Here is a 16,703-nt window from a genome sequence, read left to right as displayed (position 1 = left end):
TCCTCAAAGATCTCTAAAGAAATAAGATCATTTTATAATAATCTCTACTCGTCATCCTATTCTGAGTCCCACACTGAAACATTTTTCCAGACTATTAAAAGGTTTGATTCCTAAGATTGATGAGAATTTTAGAAACTCTTGTGATTCAGAAATAACTTTGCAGGAATCAGAGAAGCTGTAAGCTGTCTGTCCAAGGATAAAGCTCCAGGATGTGACGGACTGACCAGTAACTTTTAGAAATTCTTCAGGGAGCAAATCAAAGATTTAATTTTTGATATGTTTAAAGAAATTATTCAAAATGGGTCTCCAACATACAATGAAACATCGTGGAATCACCCTTATTCCTAAACCGGGTAAAGACCCAACATGTCTAGATCATTTATAACTCTTTTGAATACTGACTGTAAACTTCTAACACATATATTTGCAAACAGACTCAAGTCAGACATAATCTCTGAAACGCAGTCCGGTTTTATTAAAGGTCGCTCACTTCATAATAACTTAGGCCTTGTTCTGGATATGACTGACTATGAACGTCTCATAAATACAGACGGTTTGATTCTATTCTTAGATTTTTACAAGGCCTTTGATATGATTGAGCATATTTCATGTTTCAAAGTCTTCAATTCTTTAGTTTTGGTAAAAAATCTATTAATGTAAATTAATTAATACCTTTGGTTTGTCTGAAGATTAATAACCCCTCTTGTTAAAGCAAAATATGTCCAACACAAGAGGCCCTCAGCTCTCGTCTGTCTGCCCAGCTGTTGGACAGGACAAGTTAAAAAAGAAAAAAAAAAAAAAAATGTATTAATGTAGTTAAAACTTTTTATTTTATAACCAGTAGTTGTACCTCAGGGGTAGCTAGAAAACAAGGTCGTCCCATTTCACCTCTTCTATTCACTGCAGCAGCAGAAATGCTGTCTTTGCTCAGTGAAGGACCCAGAATGTAGAGACGGGAGCCACACGGTTCCAAGGGGTTTATTCTGAACAAAAGGCGCTGCAGAGCAGGATAACAAAACTAAACTCACTGTGGGCGGAAGATGAACAGGGCAGAAGGGGCTTCCAGTGCGCAGCCGCAAAGATGGCAGATTAGAGTCTTCTCTCCTCCGACATTTGGACTTAAATTGCCTTTCAAACTCGACAAACGATATCCAAAGTGATTCCAAGAGATGGAAAAGGGCAAGATGTGGACGCGAGACAAGCAGGCTAAACTTAAGCCAAAGAAAACCACGCAAACTGCCGATTTTCTTGCTGGTGTTAGCAGCGCATCACCGGCTAATGCTAACAAAGACGAGCCAGATGAAGAAATCAACCTAACAACAATACTGACAGAAATAAAAAGTTTCCGCCAGGACAACAAACAACAATTGAGAGAAATTAAGGAAGAGATTAGCAAGGCAAAGATAAGGCTGGACGAGGCGGAAGAGCGGATTGTGAGCGCTGAGGAGAGGCTGCAATCAATGGAAGAAGTCATGGAGGAGCTGGTGAAACTTCAGTCACAGCCAGAAACTCAACAATCGGACCAGGAAGGAAGGGCCAGACGAAACAACATCAGGATCTACTCTGTGGCGGAGGGCTCCGAAAATAAATCCCCATCAATGATACAATTTGTCGAAGAGCTGCTTAAACAAAATCTGTCATTAGCGGAAGACAGAAACCTCCAGATCGAACGAGCACACCGAGCCCTGGGTCCAGCACCACGAGAAGGGGGGCCGCCGAGATCCATTGTAGTAACGTTCCAAAGTTACAGAATAAAAGAGGAGATTCTACGAACGGCGTGGCAGAAGAAAGGATTCATCTGGAAGGGCGGACAAGTAAATTTTGATAACGACTATGCACCGAGCGTGCTTAACAAAAGAAAAGAATATGCAGAAGCAAAGAAGGTTCTGAAAGAAAAGGGGATCCGATTTCAGACCCCCTTCCCCGCCAAACTTCGAGTTTTCTACCCGGACGGAACTCGTGTATACAACTCTGCTGAAGAAGCGACGAGAGAGATGGCAGAAAAAGGATTACCGGTGACCGTGCTGAAACCAGCAGAGATGCTGTTGGAGCAGATCAGGAGGCTGACCTTTGTCTTTGTCAGAGGGCCCTTTCTTAAAAGAGAGATTTTCCCTCGGGATGGCTGCATTACAACAACAGGGTTCTCAGAGGAACCCCACCTTTGGAAGTTCTGAGGAAAATTGGTGTTACTTGAATAAGAGCATTGTTCTAACTAGTTATCTTGTTTATCATTTGTTGGCTGCAGTTCAGAGCAGCCTGAAAGCTGTCTTTCCTTCATCCACTAAAATCCAGACACATCACAAAAATGATGGTGGATAAAACTATAAGAATAATTTCCTATAATGTAAATGGTATGCTGAATCCTATTAAGAGAAGTAAAATATTTTCAAAGCTTAAAAGGGAACGGGGACAAGTGGTTTTCCTACAGGAAACCCACCTAACAGAGGCTGAACATGAAAAACTGAGGAGAGGGGGCTTTAAACACATTTTTTACACATCCTATAAGTCAGGACACAGAAGAGGATCAGCTATTCTAATATCAAATCAGGTTCAATATGAACACATTTCAGAGACCAAAGATAAAGAGGGTCGATATGTAATGATCATAGGAAGGATTGAAGGGTCTTTGGTAACATTATTTAGTATATATGCTCCCCCAGGAAGTGATTGGCAATTTTATAAAAAAGTATTCAATATTATGACCACAGAATCTCGCGGGATACTTATAAGTGGAGGAGATATGAACATAAGATTAACAAAGATGGACTCATCTGGTTCTAGTTTATGCCACAAAAAACCTTTAGTTAACAAAATAAACTCAGTCATCAAAGAAATTGGTATAATAGATGTTTGGAGGGAACTGAACTCAACTAACCAGGACTACACTTATTACTCAGCACCACAATCAACTTACTCCAGAATAGACTATTTCTTTATGTTTGGAAAAGATCGACACCGAATCCAGTCATGCGACAAAGGAACAATAGATATATCTGACCACGCACCAGTAAAAATGCTAATAAATATCAATGACAAGCCCAAATCTACAACATGGAAATTAAACCTAAGTGTACTAAATAATGCAAAAATAAAAGAAGAATTGGGTAAAGAGATAGAAATGTATTTTGAAGATAATGATAATGGGGAAGTTTCCCCAACTACAGTGTGGGATGCGTATAAAGCGGTACTAAGAGGAAAAATAATTTTGCTCTCCTCATCGTTAAAGAAGCGTAAACAAGAGAAGCTTAATCAATTAACATGTCAACTTAAAGATTTGCAAAAACAACATAAAATTGGAGCGAAACATGATAACGGAACAAAGATAAAAAAACTACAAAATGAGATAGATGAGATATACTCAGAAGAAGTTAAAAAGAAATTGGTTTTTCTAAAACAGGGATATTACGAAGCAGGAAGTAAAGCGATGAAACTATTAGCATACAAATTGAGAAAACAACAAAAAGATAACACAATCACTAAAATAAGACACTCCCGAACAGAGGAAATACAATATAAACCAGAAGATATCCAAAATTGTTTTGAAGAATATTACAAAAATTTATACACACAGCCAAAACTAGATAACATAAATGAAATAGGAACTTTTCTTGAATCCCTAGATTTACCTAAGGTCACACAGGAACAAAATAAAACCTTGGTGGCAGAAATAACGGAAAACGAGGTGAAGGCTGCAATATCCAGGCTTAAACCACAGAAGACTCCAGGTCTAGATGGCTTCCCAGCCGAGTGGTACAAATGTTTTAGGGCTCAACTAACTCCTAAACTTTGCAAAATATGTAACTGGGTACTACAAAAGGGAACAATCCCCTCCTCATGGAGGGACGCTATAATTTCAGTGATACCAAAAGAAGGAAAAGATAAATTAGATTGCAAACAATACAGGCCAATATCAGTGTTAAACGTAGACTATAAAATATTTATGTCAATATTAGCCAGAAGAATTGAGAAGATCTTACCTTCACTTATTCACCTTGACCAGACAGGATTTATTCATCAAAGACAGACCCATGATAGTTTGAGAAGGAAACTACAAATTATTTGGAACATACAACAAAATAAGACACAAGCAATTCTTATGGGGTTGGATGCAGAGAAGGCATTCGATACCTTCCTGTTTAAAGTACTAGAGAAATATGGCTTACATAAAATTCTTATTCAGGCTCTTCAAGCTGTATATAATAACCCCACAGCAAGAATTAAAATTAATGGTAGTCTTATGAAACCCTTCACACTGGAGCGTTCCTGCAGACAGGGCTGCCCATGCTCACCACTTTTATTTGCTTTATTTATTGAACCCCTCAGTCAATTAAATCGACAAGCCAAAGAGATAACAGGAGTGAAAATAGGAGGACAAGAACACAAATTATCATTATTTGGAGATGATGTATTAATCTATTTAACACAACCCCTGAAGTCTTTACCAATATTAATGTCATCCCTAAAAGAATTTGGACAATTATCAGGCTACAGATTAAATGTCCAAAAAACACAGATCTTAACTCTCAATTTTAATCCACCGAAACAGCTTTTGAATAAATATGACCTGATATGTACTACGAATACAATGAAGTACCTAGGAATTAACCTCACCCAAGATATTACTAAATTTCTTTCTCTCTTTCGGCTTTTCCCATCAGGGTTGGCCACAGCGAATCATCCTTTTCCACCTCACTCTGTCATGGACATCTTCTACCCTAACATTAGCCAACTTCATGTCCTCTGTTAAGACATCCATGTATCTCCTCTTTGGCCGTCCTCTTGCCCTCCTGCCAGGCAGCTCCATCTCCAACATCCTTCTACCAATATATCCACTGTCCCTCCTCTGAACATGTCCAAACCATCTCAGTCTGGCTTCTCTGACTTTGTCGCTAACACAGGCAACATGAGCCGTCCCTCTGATGTACTCGTTCCTTATCCTGTCTAACCTGGTCACTCCTAAGGAGAACCTCAACATCTTCATCTCCGCTACCTCCATCTCAGCCTCTTGTCTCTGTCTCACTGCTACCGTCTCTAACCCATAGAGCAGAGCTGGTCTCACCACTGTCTTGTACACCTTTCCTTTGAGTCTTGCTGGCACTCTTCTGTCACACAACACTCCTGACACTTTCCTCCAACCGCTCCAACCTGCCTGCACTCGCCTCTTCACCTCTTTTCCACAATCCCCATCACACTGAACTGTTGACCCCAAGTACTTAAACTCCTGCACCTTCTTCACCTCAGTCCCCTGTAACCTAACGCTTCTACCTTGATCCCTCTCGTTCAGACACATGTATTCTGTCTTACTATGACTGACCTTCATGCCTCTTCTTTCCAGAGCAAACCTCCACCTCTCTAGCTGTTCCTCCACCTGCTCTCTACTCTCACTGCAAATTACAATGTCATCCGCAAACATCATTGTCCAGGGAGATTCCTGTCTTACCTCGTCTGTCAGCCTGTCCATCAGCATAGCAAACAAAAAAGGACTCAAAGCTGATCCTTGGTGTAGTCCCACCTCCACCTTGAACTCCTCTGTCTGACCTACAGCACATCTCACCACCGTCATACTTCTCTCATACATGTCCTGAACTACTCTGACATACTTCTCTGCCACTCCAGACGACCTCATACAGTACCACAGCTCCTCCCTCGGCACCCTGTCATACGCCTTCTCTAAATCTACGAACACACAATGCAGCTCCTTCTGACCTTCTCTGTACTTTTCCATCAACATTCTCAAAGCAAAAATGGCATCAGTGGTGCTCTTACGGGGCATGAAACCATACTGCTGCTCACAGATCTCCACCTTCTTCCTAAGCCTGGCTTCCACTACTCTTTCCCACAGCTTCATTGTGTGGCTCATCAACTTTATTCCTCTATAGTTGCTGCAGTTCTGCATGTCACTCTTGTTCTTAAAGATCGGGACCAGAACGCTTCTCCTCCATTCCTCAGGCATCTTCTCACTCTCTAGAATCCTATTGAACAACCTTGTTAGAAATTCCACTGCTGTCTCTCCTAAGCACTTCCATACCTCCACAGGTACGTCATCAGGACCATCGGCCTTTCCGCTCTTCATCCTTTTCAGAGCCTTCCTAACCTCATCCTTTCCAATCTCTGCTACTTCCTGCTCCACAACAACCACATCTTCCTCCCTTCTTTCCCTGTCATTTTCCTCGTTCATCAGCTCCTCAAAATACTCCTTCCATCTTTTCTGTACACTCTCCTGGGTTGTTAGCACCTTTCCATCTCTGTCCTTAATCACCCTTATCTGTTGCACGTCCTTCCCATCTCTGTCTCTCTGTCTGGCTAGCCTGTACAAGTCCTTCTCTCCTTCCTTTGTGTCTAACCTGTCATATAGCTCATCGTAAGCTTTCTGTTTGGCCTTTGCCACCTCTCTCTTCACTCTACGCTGCGCTTCCTTGTACTCCTGTCTACCTTCCTCAGTCCTTTCTACATCCCACTTCCTTTTAGCCAACCTCTTCCTCTGGACGCATTCCTGTACTTCCTCATTCCACCACCAAGTGTCTTTACCGTCTTTCCTCTTTCCAGATGACACACCTAGCACCTTCCTACCTGTTTCCCTGATAATTTCTGCTGTAGTTTCCCAGTCCTCTGGAAGCTCATCCTGACCACCCAGGACCTGTCTCAACTTCTGCCTAAATTCCTCACAAGTTTCTTCATTCTGCAGCTTCCACCACTTGGTCTTCTTTTCTGTTTTCCATCTCTTCTTCTTCCTGACCTCCAGAGTCATCTTACACACCACCATGCGGTGCTGTCTGGCTACACTCTCTCCTACCACCACTTTGCAGTCATTAACCTCTCTCAAATGACCTCGTCTACATAGGATGTAGTCCACCTGAGTACTCCTACCTCCACTTCTGTATGTCACTCTATGTTCCTCTCTCTTCTGGAAGTAAGTGTTGACTACAGCCATTTCCATCCTCTTTGCAAAGTCCACCACCATCTGTCCCTCCAGATTCCTTTCCTTCACACCAAACCTGCCCATCACCTCTGTTGCCCTCACCAACATGCCCATTAAAGTCTGCTCCAATAACAACTCTCTCTCCTCTGGGGATACTTTCTATGAACGCATCCAACTCACTCCAGAATCTCTCCTTCACTTCTAATTCACAGCCAACCTGTGGCGCATACCCACTGACTACATTCACCATCACCCCTTCAATTTCTAACTTTAAGCTCATCATCCTGTCTGAGACTCTTTTCACCTCTAGAACGCTGTTTACAAACTCCCCCTTCAGAATCACTCCTACCCCGTTTCTCTTCCTATCAACACCATGATAGAACAGCTTGTATCCTCCTCCAATACTACGTGCCTTGCTGCCCTTCCACCTTGTCTCCTGCACACACAGTACATCTACCTTCCTTCTCTCCATCATGTCTGCCAGCTCTCTGCCTTTCCCTGTCATTGTGCCAACGTTAAGAGTCCCTATTCTCAAACCTATGTTCCTGCCTTTTCCCTTCTCTCTCTGGCCACGGACCCTTCTGCCTCCCCTCTTTCTTCCACCAACAGTAGTCAAATTTCCACCGACACCCTGTAGGTTAACAGCATCGGTGGCGGTCGTTGTTAACCCGGGCCTCGACCGATCCAGTATGTCCAAAGTGTTGTGGATGATTCGCATGGTTATTTTGGCAATTTTCCTGACGCAACCCTCTCTATTTATCCGGGCTTGGGACCGGCACAGAAGTAACTGGCTTGCAACCCCTGTGGCTAGATTAAGATATTACTAAATTATTTGATGCAAATTATGCCCCTCTAAACTTAAAAATAAAATCAGACATTTCCAGATGGACTCATCTACCATTCCTTAACTTATCTTCAAGGATAGACACAATTAAAATGGTTATCCTGCCTCACTTAATGTGTCTTTTCCAGATGCTACCAATTGAAATAAAAGATCAGCAATTCATTGAATGGGACAAGATGATTTCACGTTACATTTGGAAGGGTAAGAGACCCAGAATACGATACAAAGTAATGCAACTGTCTAAGGACAAAGGGGGTATGGCACTACCAACCCTCAGGGATTATTATTATGCGGCTCAAATAAGACCACTTGTAGGTCTCTGCGATCCGCAATTTAGGACAAGGTGGAAGGAAATAGAAGAGGGAGAACACACAGAACCTCCCATCCAAACCAAGATAGCAGATAGTAAACTGACAAATAACTCTGACGAAAACCCATGGCTAAAAATATCACTAAAAATATGGCGGAAAATAGCTAAAAACTGTAGTTTGGAGGGAGCAGAAAAGGTGCTGCGATGGGGAGCATACGACACAGATTTTATACCTAACAGGACAGACTCAAGATTTAAAATATGGAGAACAACAGGAGTCACAGCATACTGCAACCTAATAAAAAAGGGGGCAGTAAAAAGTTTTGAAATGTGTAAAAAAGAATACCGTTTGGAGAACAGGGATTTTTTTAGGTACTTACAGATACGACATAGACTGAATGAGATCTTGGCTGAGGGATCAGGAAAATTAGACAATGACATACTGAAAGTGTTTATAACAGCCTATACTTCTGGGAGCGGACGAAGAATAATATCCAAACTGTACAAGGGTCTACAGGACTCCCGACACACAAACACTCAAAATGTTAAGAGTAAATGGGAACGAGAAGGAAGATTGCACATCACTGAGGAAGAATGGGAAAATATCTGTAAATCCCAATGGAGAACCACTCATTCACATAGTTGGAGGGAATTTGGATGGAAAAGCATCATCAGATTCTTCATCACCCCCACACAAAAGATGCATCAAGGTGTTGGTACAAGCTGTTGGAGGTTATGTGGCTCATCTGAAGCCAACCACTACCATATATTCTGGGATTGTCCTGTACTCACATCCTTTTGGCAAGAAATCCATAAATGTTTGGAGACGACATTTCAAGAAACTTTTCCCTTTAATGCCTCAGCTCTATACCTGGGAACAGTAACACAACACATGCAGTCTGCAGCAGACCAATATTTAATGAGAATATTGCTGGTGGGAGGGAAGAAGGCCTTGACAAGAAAGTGGTTACAGCCTGATGCTCCAACAGTAGATGATTAGTATAAAACAATACATGATATTTATGTTATGGAAAGACTGACTTTTGCAATAAAGATGCAAACAGATAAAGGTTTGAGATGGTGGGCAAAATGGGTCAAATATATTGGACCTCTTAGACCTGACCTACTTTAATTCTAACAAAAAAAAATAAAAAATACTTCTCTATTACAAGATAACAGATAATGTGGGTTTATTTTATTGATTCATCCTTTTTGGATAAGAGTGTGATTGACAGCTGCTCTGTTTTTGTTTTTTTGTTTTTCTGTTCATATAAAAAAGAGGGGAAGAGTACAAAATGATCAAAAACACACATTCTGATTTACTGACTGAAAATATATTTGATGTAAAATGATGTGTAACTTGGAAACAATGTAACAATGATGTAAAAGTTGATATTCCCTGTCAAAAATATAAATAAAATAAAAAAAGAACAAGGCAGAAGGGAGTCAGGGACGAAGAGACATTAGAGACGTTAGGGACCAGCACAAGAGGAAGGCAGAGACAAGACTTAAATACAGACAGGACGGACCAGACACAGGTGAACACGATCAGGGCAGATTAGGACCAAGGAAGTAAAACTCAAGAACATGACAAAACAGGAAACCTTTCAAAATAAAACAGGAAACAGAACTCAAACATGGCAGAACAGGATTGAACGCAGAACCCAACACAAAGAAACCCAAATGACACTTTGGTTTATTGTTCCTAATGAAATATTTTCCAGCCTAGAAGGAATCACATTTTTATTCAGTTGTGATTTCAACATTAAGAAACTTCCCACTCAAGTTCTCCTGTATTGAAACTCATTTCTAAACATAATTACAGTCCAGACAACACTCCTCTATGGAACTGCAGATACGTCAGTATCAGAAACAAATCCATCTGTGTTCCAACATGGCTTAAAATGGAATTTGGTCCTTAATGTTTCTTCTTAATGACGATGCTTCTCTCATGTCTTTGGATGATTTCACAGCTAAATATGGTTCACTAACAAATAGAAAAGCTATTGAAAACATTATTAAGGCCATTCCTCAGAATGTTGTAAATCAGTTTCTGATCTGTGTCATGATGTCATCTACAGACGTCCTCCTGTCCCCAAGATTCTGATTAATGGACACAACATAGCAACGTCCAACCCCCCCAACCATCAAATCAGAGAATATTTGAATGAAACGTCCTTTCCCAACATCTCAAATCCAAACTATAAAACCCAACATTTTAATAATTCAGAAAAGAAACAAATAGGAACTAAATATTTCAAACCCCCCATCCCTCCTGAAGCAAAGTCCCCTTTCAAACCTTTTCAGGTATTTACCCTTCCAAGGAATTACTAAGAAACGGTTTGAATTCCTGAAAACTGTTGTTCTTTTTGTCACGATGACATTGAAACGACTGAGCATCTTTTCTTTGAATGTTTTTATTCTGATGTCTTTTGGAATAATTTACATTATTGGCTTTTCCCCAAGATTCCACTTCTAGCAGACTTTTCTATTAAGGACATTATTTTTGGGTTTATTTTAGAAAACAAAAACACAAGTCTTATTTTAAATCTTGTAATTATGTGGGGTAAATTCTATATACATAAATGTAGATTCTATAACCCTTGTGCTATCTTAGATGACCCCCCCCCCCTTCCATTGACGTGTTCTCCCTACCATGATAAAGGTGGATAAAGGTGGAAAGATTTCATGTAATCCATTTTATCTTGCGTTTGTTGTTTGTACATCATTTACATTTTTATATATTTGTCATAACTGTAGGTTATTGAACACCTCATACATTTGTCACAAAGTGTAAACCTCAAGTGTATTTTCAATAAAAAACAACAGAAACCACAAATGAAAAACACCGTGTGGGTCCATAGTGTGTCTGTAACACGGTGTTGTACAGTCTGATGGCTGTGGGGGGGATGACCTGCAGCAGCTCCTTCCTGCCCTGTGGGGGCAACAGTCTGGTGCTGAAGGACCCCCCCCCCCCCCGGCTCCCTGTCAGATTCTGTCTCTGGACTCCTAGAATGTAACTCCAGTTCAACTGCAGCTGCGCCGTCATGACACTCGCCCTCCTCGCCAGCAGGCGTCGCTGCTGCGTTACTTCGCCCTCCTCACCAGCAGGCGTCGCTGCTGCGTTACTTCGCCCTCCTCACCAGCAGGCGTCGCTGCTGCGTTACTTCGCCCTCCTCGCCAGCAGGCGTCGCTGCTGCTCCGCTCGTTCCCTCAGACAGCAGTAGAGTGAGGACAGTGGCGCAGCCGCGTCGGAGCAGAGAACAGCAGTTCCTCAAATAAAGCCAGAAATCTTCCTTTCGGAGCGGATTTAAACATGGGCATGCGCAGAACATCTGCAGCTGTTCCTTTGAGGTCAGAGTTTCTGCCGCTTCCGGGACTCAGTCGATGCTTTTGGCAGAGATGAGCTCATCTCAGAACTGAGCTCCGGTGTTTTACGTCGCGGACGGAGCGGAAGTAGAAAATACTTCGTTACTTTGGGTCCTGTGAATACTCGCTTTGGGTTTGTTGCAGTTGTGCTCTTGAGTTACTGGTAACGCGTTACTCAGCTCCTTATGTTGCGTAAAGCTGCTCTTTCCCGCGCAGTCTGATCCTAACAGAAGGCGGTTCCTCAGACCTGCAGGTTGGTCCTCAAGAAGGAGGTTCTGCTGCTGGACCTCACAGGGTTCTGTAGTGTTTCCTGAAGGTTCTATCTCAGATGTGTTGGTTCTGCTTAGTCCTGGTCCTGAAGATCTACCTGCCTGCCAGGGTTCTGGCCCTGATGCTGATTACCTGGATCAGGTGTGTTCAGTCAATAAAAAAATGAAGACTCACCTGAGACAGCCAATCAGGAGACAGAACCGTGAGGCAGGTCGACTGGCAGATCTGGACTGGGCAGACCTGGACTGACCTGGACCGGGCAGACCTGGACCTGGGGGGACATCCACTTGAATTCATGGTTGTTTTATTGGGACAGAGGTTTGCCACAGAAACGGCTCCCAGAGTTCTCCACAGCCGGTTGTAAGTTTCTGGAGGTCTCCACAGGTGAAGCCCCACCATGATCCGGCTGAAGAGCGAGGACCTCCACTGAGAAGCTCGGCGCCATGGGGACGACCACGAGCGAGCCGTGCATTTACGACAAACTGTCGGAGAGTATCGACATCCTGCGGCAGTCGGGCTACCGCTACGGCATGTCTGAGAGGGAGATCGAGAAGTTCATCAAGCAGGTTCTGGAGACCAACGAGCCCCGCAGAGAACCCCCCCAGTTCCCCATCCTGAGAGCCACCATCAAGGTGAAGCAGCCACGCCCCCAAACAATGATGACATCATCACTTCACGCCTGCAAACACCGGATCAGTCCAGGATCTGATTCACCTGTTGAGCACCTGTGTGTCTGTGTGCAGGTTGTTCTGGCCGCGGTTCTCCTGCTCCTGGTGGTTCTGGCCTTCACCTACCCGCAGAGCCCCCCCCCACTGGGCCTGGTCGGTCTGGGTTGTTCTAACTGGTCTTCTCCTCTCAGCCACGTCCGTCTGCTGTCCTTACCCATCGCTAAGAAGTACAACCTGCAGGGTGAGACGCAGTTCCTCTGGATCCTGCAGGTTCTCTGGATCCTGCAGGTTCTCTGGATCCTGCAGGTTCTCTGGATCCTGCAGGTTCTCTGGATCCTGTAGGTTCTCTGGATCCTTCAGGTTCTCTGGATCCTGCAGGTTCTCTGGATCCTGCAGGTTCTCTGGATCCTGCAGGTTCTCTGGATCCTGCAGGTTCTCTGGATCCTGCAGGTTCTCTGGATCCTTCAGGTTCTCTGGATCCTGCAGGTTCTCTGGATCCTGCAGGTTCTCTGGATCCTGTAGGTTCTCTGGATCCTTCAGGTTCTCTGGATCCTGCAGGTTCTCTGGATCCTGCAGGTTCTCTGGATCCTGCAGGTTCTCTGGATCCTGCAGGTTCTCTGGATCCTTCAGGTTCTCTGGATCCTGCAGGTTCTCTGGATCCTGCAGGTTCTCTGGATCCTGTAGGTTCTCTGGATCCTTCAGGTTCTCTGGATCCTGCAGGTTCTCTGGATCCTGCAGGTTCTCTGGATCCTGCAGGTTCTCTGGATCCTGCAGGTTCTCTGGATCCTTCAGGTTCTCTGGATCCTGCAGGTTCTCTGGATCCTGCAGGTTCTCTGGATCCTGCAGGTTCTCTGGATCCTGCAGGTTCTCTGGATCCTGCAGGTTCTCTGGATCCTGCAGGTTCTCTGGATCCTGTAGGTTCTCTGGATCCTTCAGGTTCTCTGGATCCTGCAGGTTCTCTGGATCCTGCAGGTTCTCTGGATCCTGCAGGTTCTCTGGATCCTGCAGGTTCTCTCGATCCCTGTAGGTTCTCTGGATCCTGCAGGTTCTCTGGATCCTGTAGGTTCTCTGGATCCTGCAGGTTCTCTGGATCCTGCAGGTTCTCTGGATCCCTGCAGGTTCTCTGGATCCCTGCAGGTTCTCTGGATCCTGCAGGTTCTCTGGATCCCTGCAGGTTCTCTGGATCCCTGCAGGTTCTCTGGATCCCTGCAGGTTCTCTGGATCCCTGTAGGTTCTCTGGATCCTGCAGGTTCTCTGGATCCTGCAGGTTCTCCACATTGACGTGTTCTTCAGGACCATCACGTCCAACTCCATGTTCTGCAGGTTTCCATGAGTGGTGGAGCGCCGGATCTCTCAGGCAGAGTCTGGTCAACTGCTCCGGATGCGCCGACATCTCCTCGGTGCTGGAAGTCCCAGAAAGCCTCCGGGGGACGGTGGCGCTGCGGCGGGGCCCCCAGCTCATCCTGCTGAAGGTCCAGCATCTGGCAGTACCGGTTCTGAATGGGTCCGTAGTGGGAAACTGCGTTTTGTTCCTGGGGGGCTCATTCTGTCTGTCTGTCTGCAGGGGGGGGAGTCCCTGAGCATCCAGAGGCAGCAGCTGGAGGAGCTCTACCTGGCCCATTCAGGCTCCATGTCCATCCTGCTGGAGGTGGAGGACGGTCTGCAGAACCAGTACAATGGACTCCCTGTAGGACCGGCCAACTTCACGCTGCTCTGGTTAGTGTTCAGACCGAAGAGGTGGGGGTGGAGGTGATGGGGGTGGACTTTGTTCCATGGTGGACCCTCCTGCTGCAGGTCTTCCTCATAAATGTTGGAGAAACATCTTCGTCATTTTTCTCTGTGGTTGAAGCCCCTCCTCCCCCTAAAGCAGCACTGTGATTGGTCAGAAACTCCTCCAGGAGTCACGTGTCTGTTCCTGCAGGAGGTTCCGCTCTGGAACCAGGGAGAAGGTTCTGCGCTGGCTCTTCCCAAAGGCTGAACTCTGCCCCCTGCTGGACAGCGCCGGGACCATCCTGCAGCGCTGCCTGGTGACCCACAGCACCAGCTCCCAGAGCAAGGTGACCTCCTGCTCCCCACGGAGCGCCGGGCCGTGGAACGGCGGGCAGGTGGACTCTGCTGTGACCACATCCGTCTTGTTGCAGGGGGTGGGGGTGTTGGGCTGGCTGGTGGTGGGCGAGGGGCTGCCGACCGTTCGAGTCCTGCCCGTCCCTCGCTGTCAGAAGCACTGCAGCTCCTTCAACCTGTGGCTGACCCCCGGAGACATGGGTAACCTGAAGACCCCGTCACATGACCTCAGGTGTGTTTCACGCTGACCTCTCTGCTCTGACCTCTGCAGTGTACGCCGACCCTCGATACTGGCAGATGGAGCTCTTCCCGGGCCAAGGCCAGAACATCATCTGTGACGGCTCCGCCTTCTAGCCGCCATGTGGGGGCGGGGCTGGGAATGTCTGTCTGTCTGTTGGCTTTGTGTTTCTGCACATGGATGCCTTATATTTGCTGAATAAATGTAAAGGTAGTTTTGGGGAACGGCGCTCCGGGTGTCTGTGATCCTGATGGAGGAGCCGGTGGAGCTGAAGACGAAACATTTCAGTCCTGAGATGCAGATCCGCGGCGCTTTCTACCAAACATTCTCGTGACAGAGGTTTTAACGTTTGACCACGCCCCAAGCTTTGTTTAACCACGCCCCACCAATCACAAACACTTTCAGGAAACTAAATCCATTTTAAAGTTCTGTAACAGACGCGACCGACTCGGTTCCATTTAGACAAACCCGTGATAAGCAGCAGAACATTAGGAACACGTGGATAATTCCACCTTAAGACGAGAGACGTTCTTCGTCAGGAAGGAACCAAAAGATGAAGAAGAACCCGTCCATGGAAAGGTTTGGACCGTCAGAACCGGCTGGAGCTGATGGGATGACGTCTGTAGAATAACATGATCCCGCTGTGCTTCATCCGATCAGAACAGATCGGACCCGTTTGAGCGTGTTGGCCGGCCTTCACGGATTCAGATGGTTCAGGACGTCCAGAAATGAAAAGCCAGAAGAGTCTGCATGAATATTCAGACCTTTAGCTAAAGGGGGGAGGTGGAGAAACACCACCTGTTAGGTTTGTGGCTGTCCGCTCTCGCCGTCCTCAAGGCAAAAAGGCTTTTTTATTATTCAGTCAGGGAAGATGAAAACATCCAAGAGACGTCATTAGAATGTGGGTTTGTGTCCAGTCTGCATCTGGTGGCTCCAGAACAGAAAGAACAGAGACTAAAGTCAAAAACAGGCCTGCTGCTGACCTCTGCACATATGTTACTGAGGGCAGGAATCAAGCATTTCTGCAGTACAATATACATGTACATATGGAACCCATTAAATGCAGAATAAAGAGAACATAGAAAATATAATAGAACCCTGTTCACCTCCTCAAGCGTCCAGAGGAAAGTTTGTGGAAAAATCTGCAAACTGGGGCCTCATTTCTAAAGCTTTGCGTAGGATTTGCGTCAGAAGTGGCGTACGGATGAAACATAGGACGTGCGTACGCACAGAAATATTCGGAGTTATAAAACCGTGCGCACGTACATCCTACGCATCTTTCCCTTTATAAATCACAACCAATTCTAAATGCAGCGCAGCTTTAGCGGCCTCATGACACGCCCATAGTTGCCCATAAATAGTCCGTGAAACGCCCACAAATGGATATTCATTGATTGGGAAACCACGGCAAACACCGAGAGAAAATGAAAAAAACGTAACTTCACTCAATGTGAAGTAGAAGTTATCGTTGGCGAGGTGGAAAAGAGGAGGAAAGTGTTGTTTGGAGGGCACAGTGTGGGCATTACTAATGCCAAAAAGGCACGTGAGTGGCAGACGGTGGCAGACGCCGTAAATGCTGAAGACTCACAACCTCGGACCGTGGCCGAAATAAAAAAGAAATGGTCGGACATCAAAGTCTAGGCAGAAAAACGTCTGGCGCCAGATGCACCGGGTGACACGCGTGGTTCCTCCGAGTGCTCCTCTGTAACGCCGGGCCCAAAACCCGCAGAGGTCCAACAGGACGGCTGGAGGAAGTCTGAACCGGCTCATCAGCCACTCGTCCTCGTTTGCCAGCAAGTCTTCTTGTTGTCTAAAGATGCGTTCACTCCAAATTCTTCCATTTGCCACATCTTCTAAGAGCGCAAGATCAGCCATTGTGCGTCATTACGCATTGTGATGGGGCATTTTATTTCCATCCATTTAATTACATCTGAAAAGCTACAGATGTCGGGAATAATCGACGTGGAAATGGGAAATTGATCAGCAGATGTAATTTCTTGTTGCTTTCTGAATGGTTGAGA

At 45.2% G+C, this 16,703-nt stretch overlaps 1 protein-coding gene across 3 annotated transcripts; it reads left to right on the top strand.

Moving 5' to 3' along the window:
* The first annotated feature begins 11,283 nt into the window (after positions 1–11,283).
* c5h6orf89 (chromosome 5 C6orf89 homolog) lies at positions 11,284–14,906 on the top strand. 3 transcript variants are annotated; one of them, XM_078947854.1, is made up of 8 exons: positions 11,284–11,427; positions 12,097–12,344; positions 12,456–12,621; positions 13,704–13,852; positions 13,945–14,096; positions 14,305–14,437; positions 14,522–14,645; positions 14,716–14,906. In XM_078947854.1, exons 2-8 carry the CDS (start codon positions 12,156–12,158, stop codon positions 14,796–14,798), a joined length of 996 nt encoding a protein of 331 aa, XP_078803980.1. In that variant the 5' UTR covers positions 11,284–11,427; positions 12,097–12,155; the 3' UTR covers positions 14,799–14,906. The 3 variants fall into 3 exon arrangements, with proteins under 3 accessions (XP_078803980.1, XP_078803978.1, XP_078803979.1); XM_078947852.1 differs by having other exon boundaries at positions 14,302–14,437; XM_078947853.1 differs by lacking the exon at positions 11,284–11,427 and adding an exon at positions 11,456–11,695 and having other exon boundaries at positions 14,302–14,437.
* Positions 14,907–16,703: the final 1,797 nt, after the last annotated feature.

Source organism: Oryzias latipes, chromosome 5 (genome assembly GCF_053564925.1).
Source record: "Oryzias latipes strain Hd-rR chromosome 5, Olatipes_Hd-rR_3.1".
In the NCBI taxonomy this organism is placed as follows: Eukaryota; Metazoa; Chordata; class Actinopteri; order Beloniformes; family Adrianichthyidae; genus Oryzias; species Oryzias latipes.
This window is presented reverse-complemented; position numbering and strand designations above follow the sequence as displayed.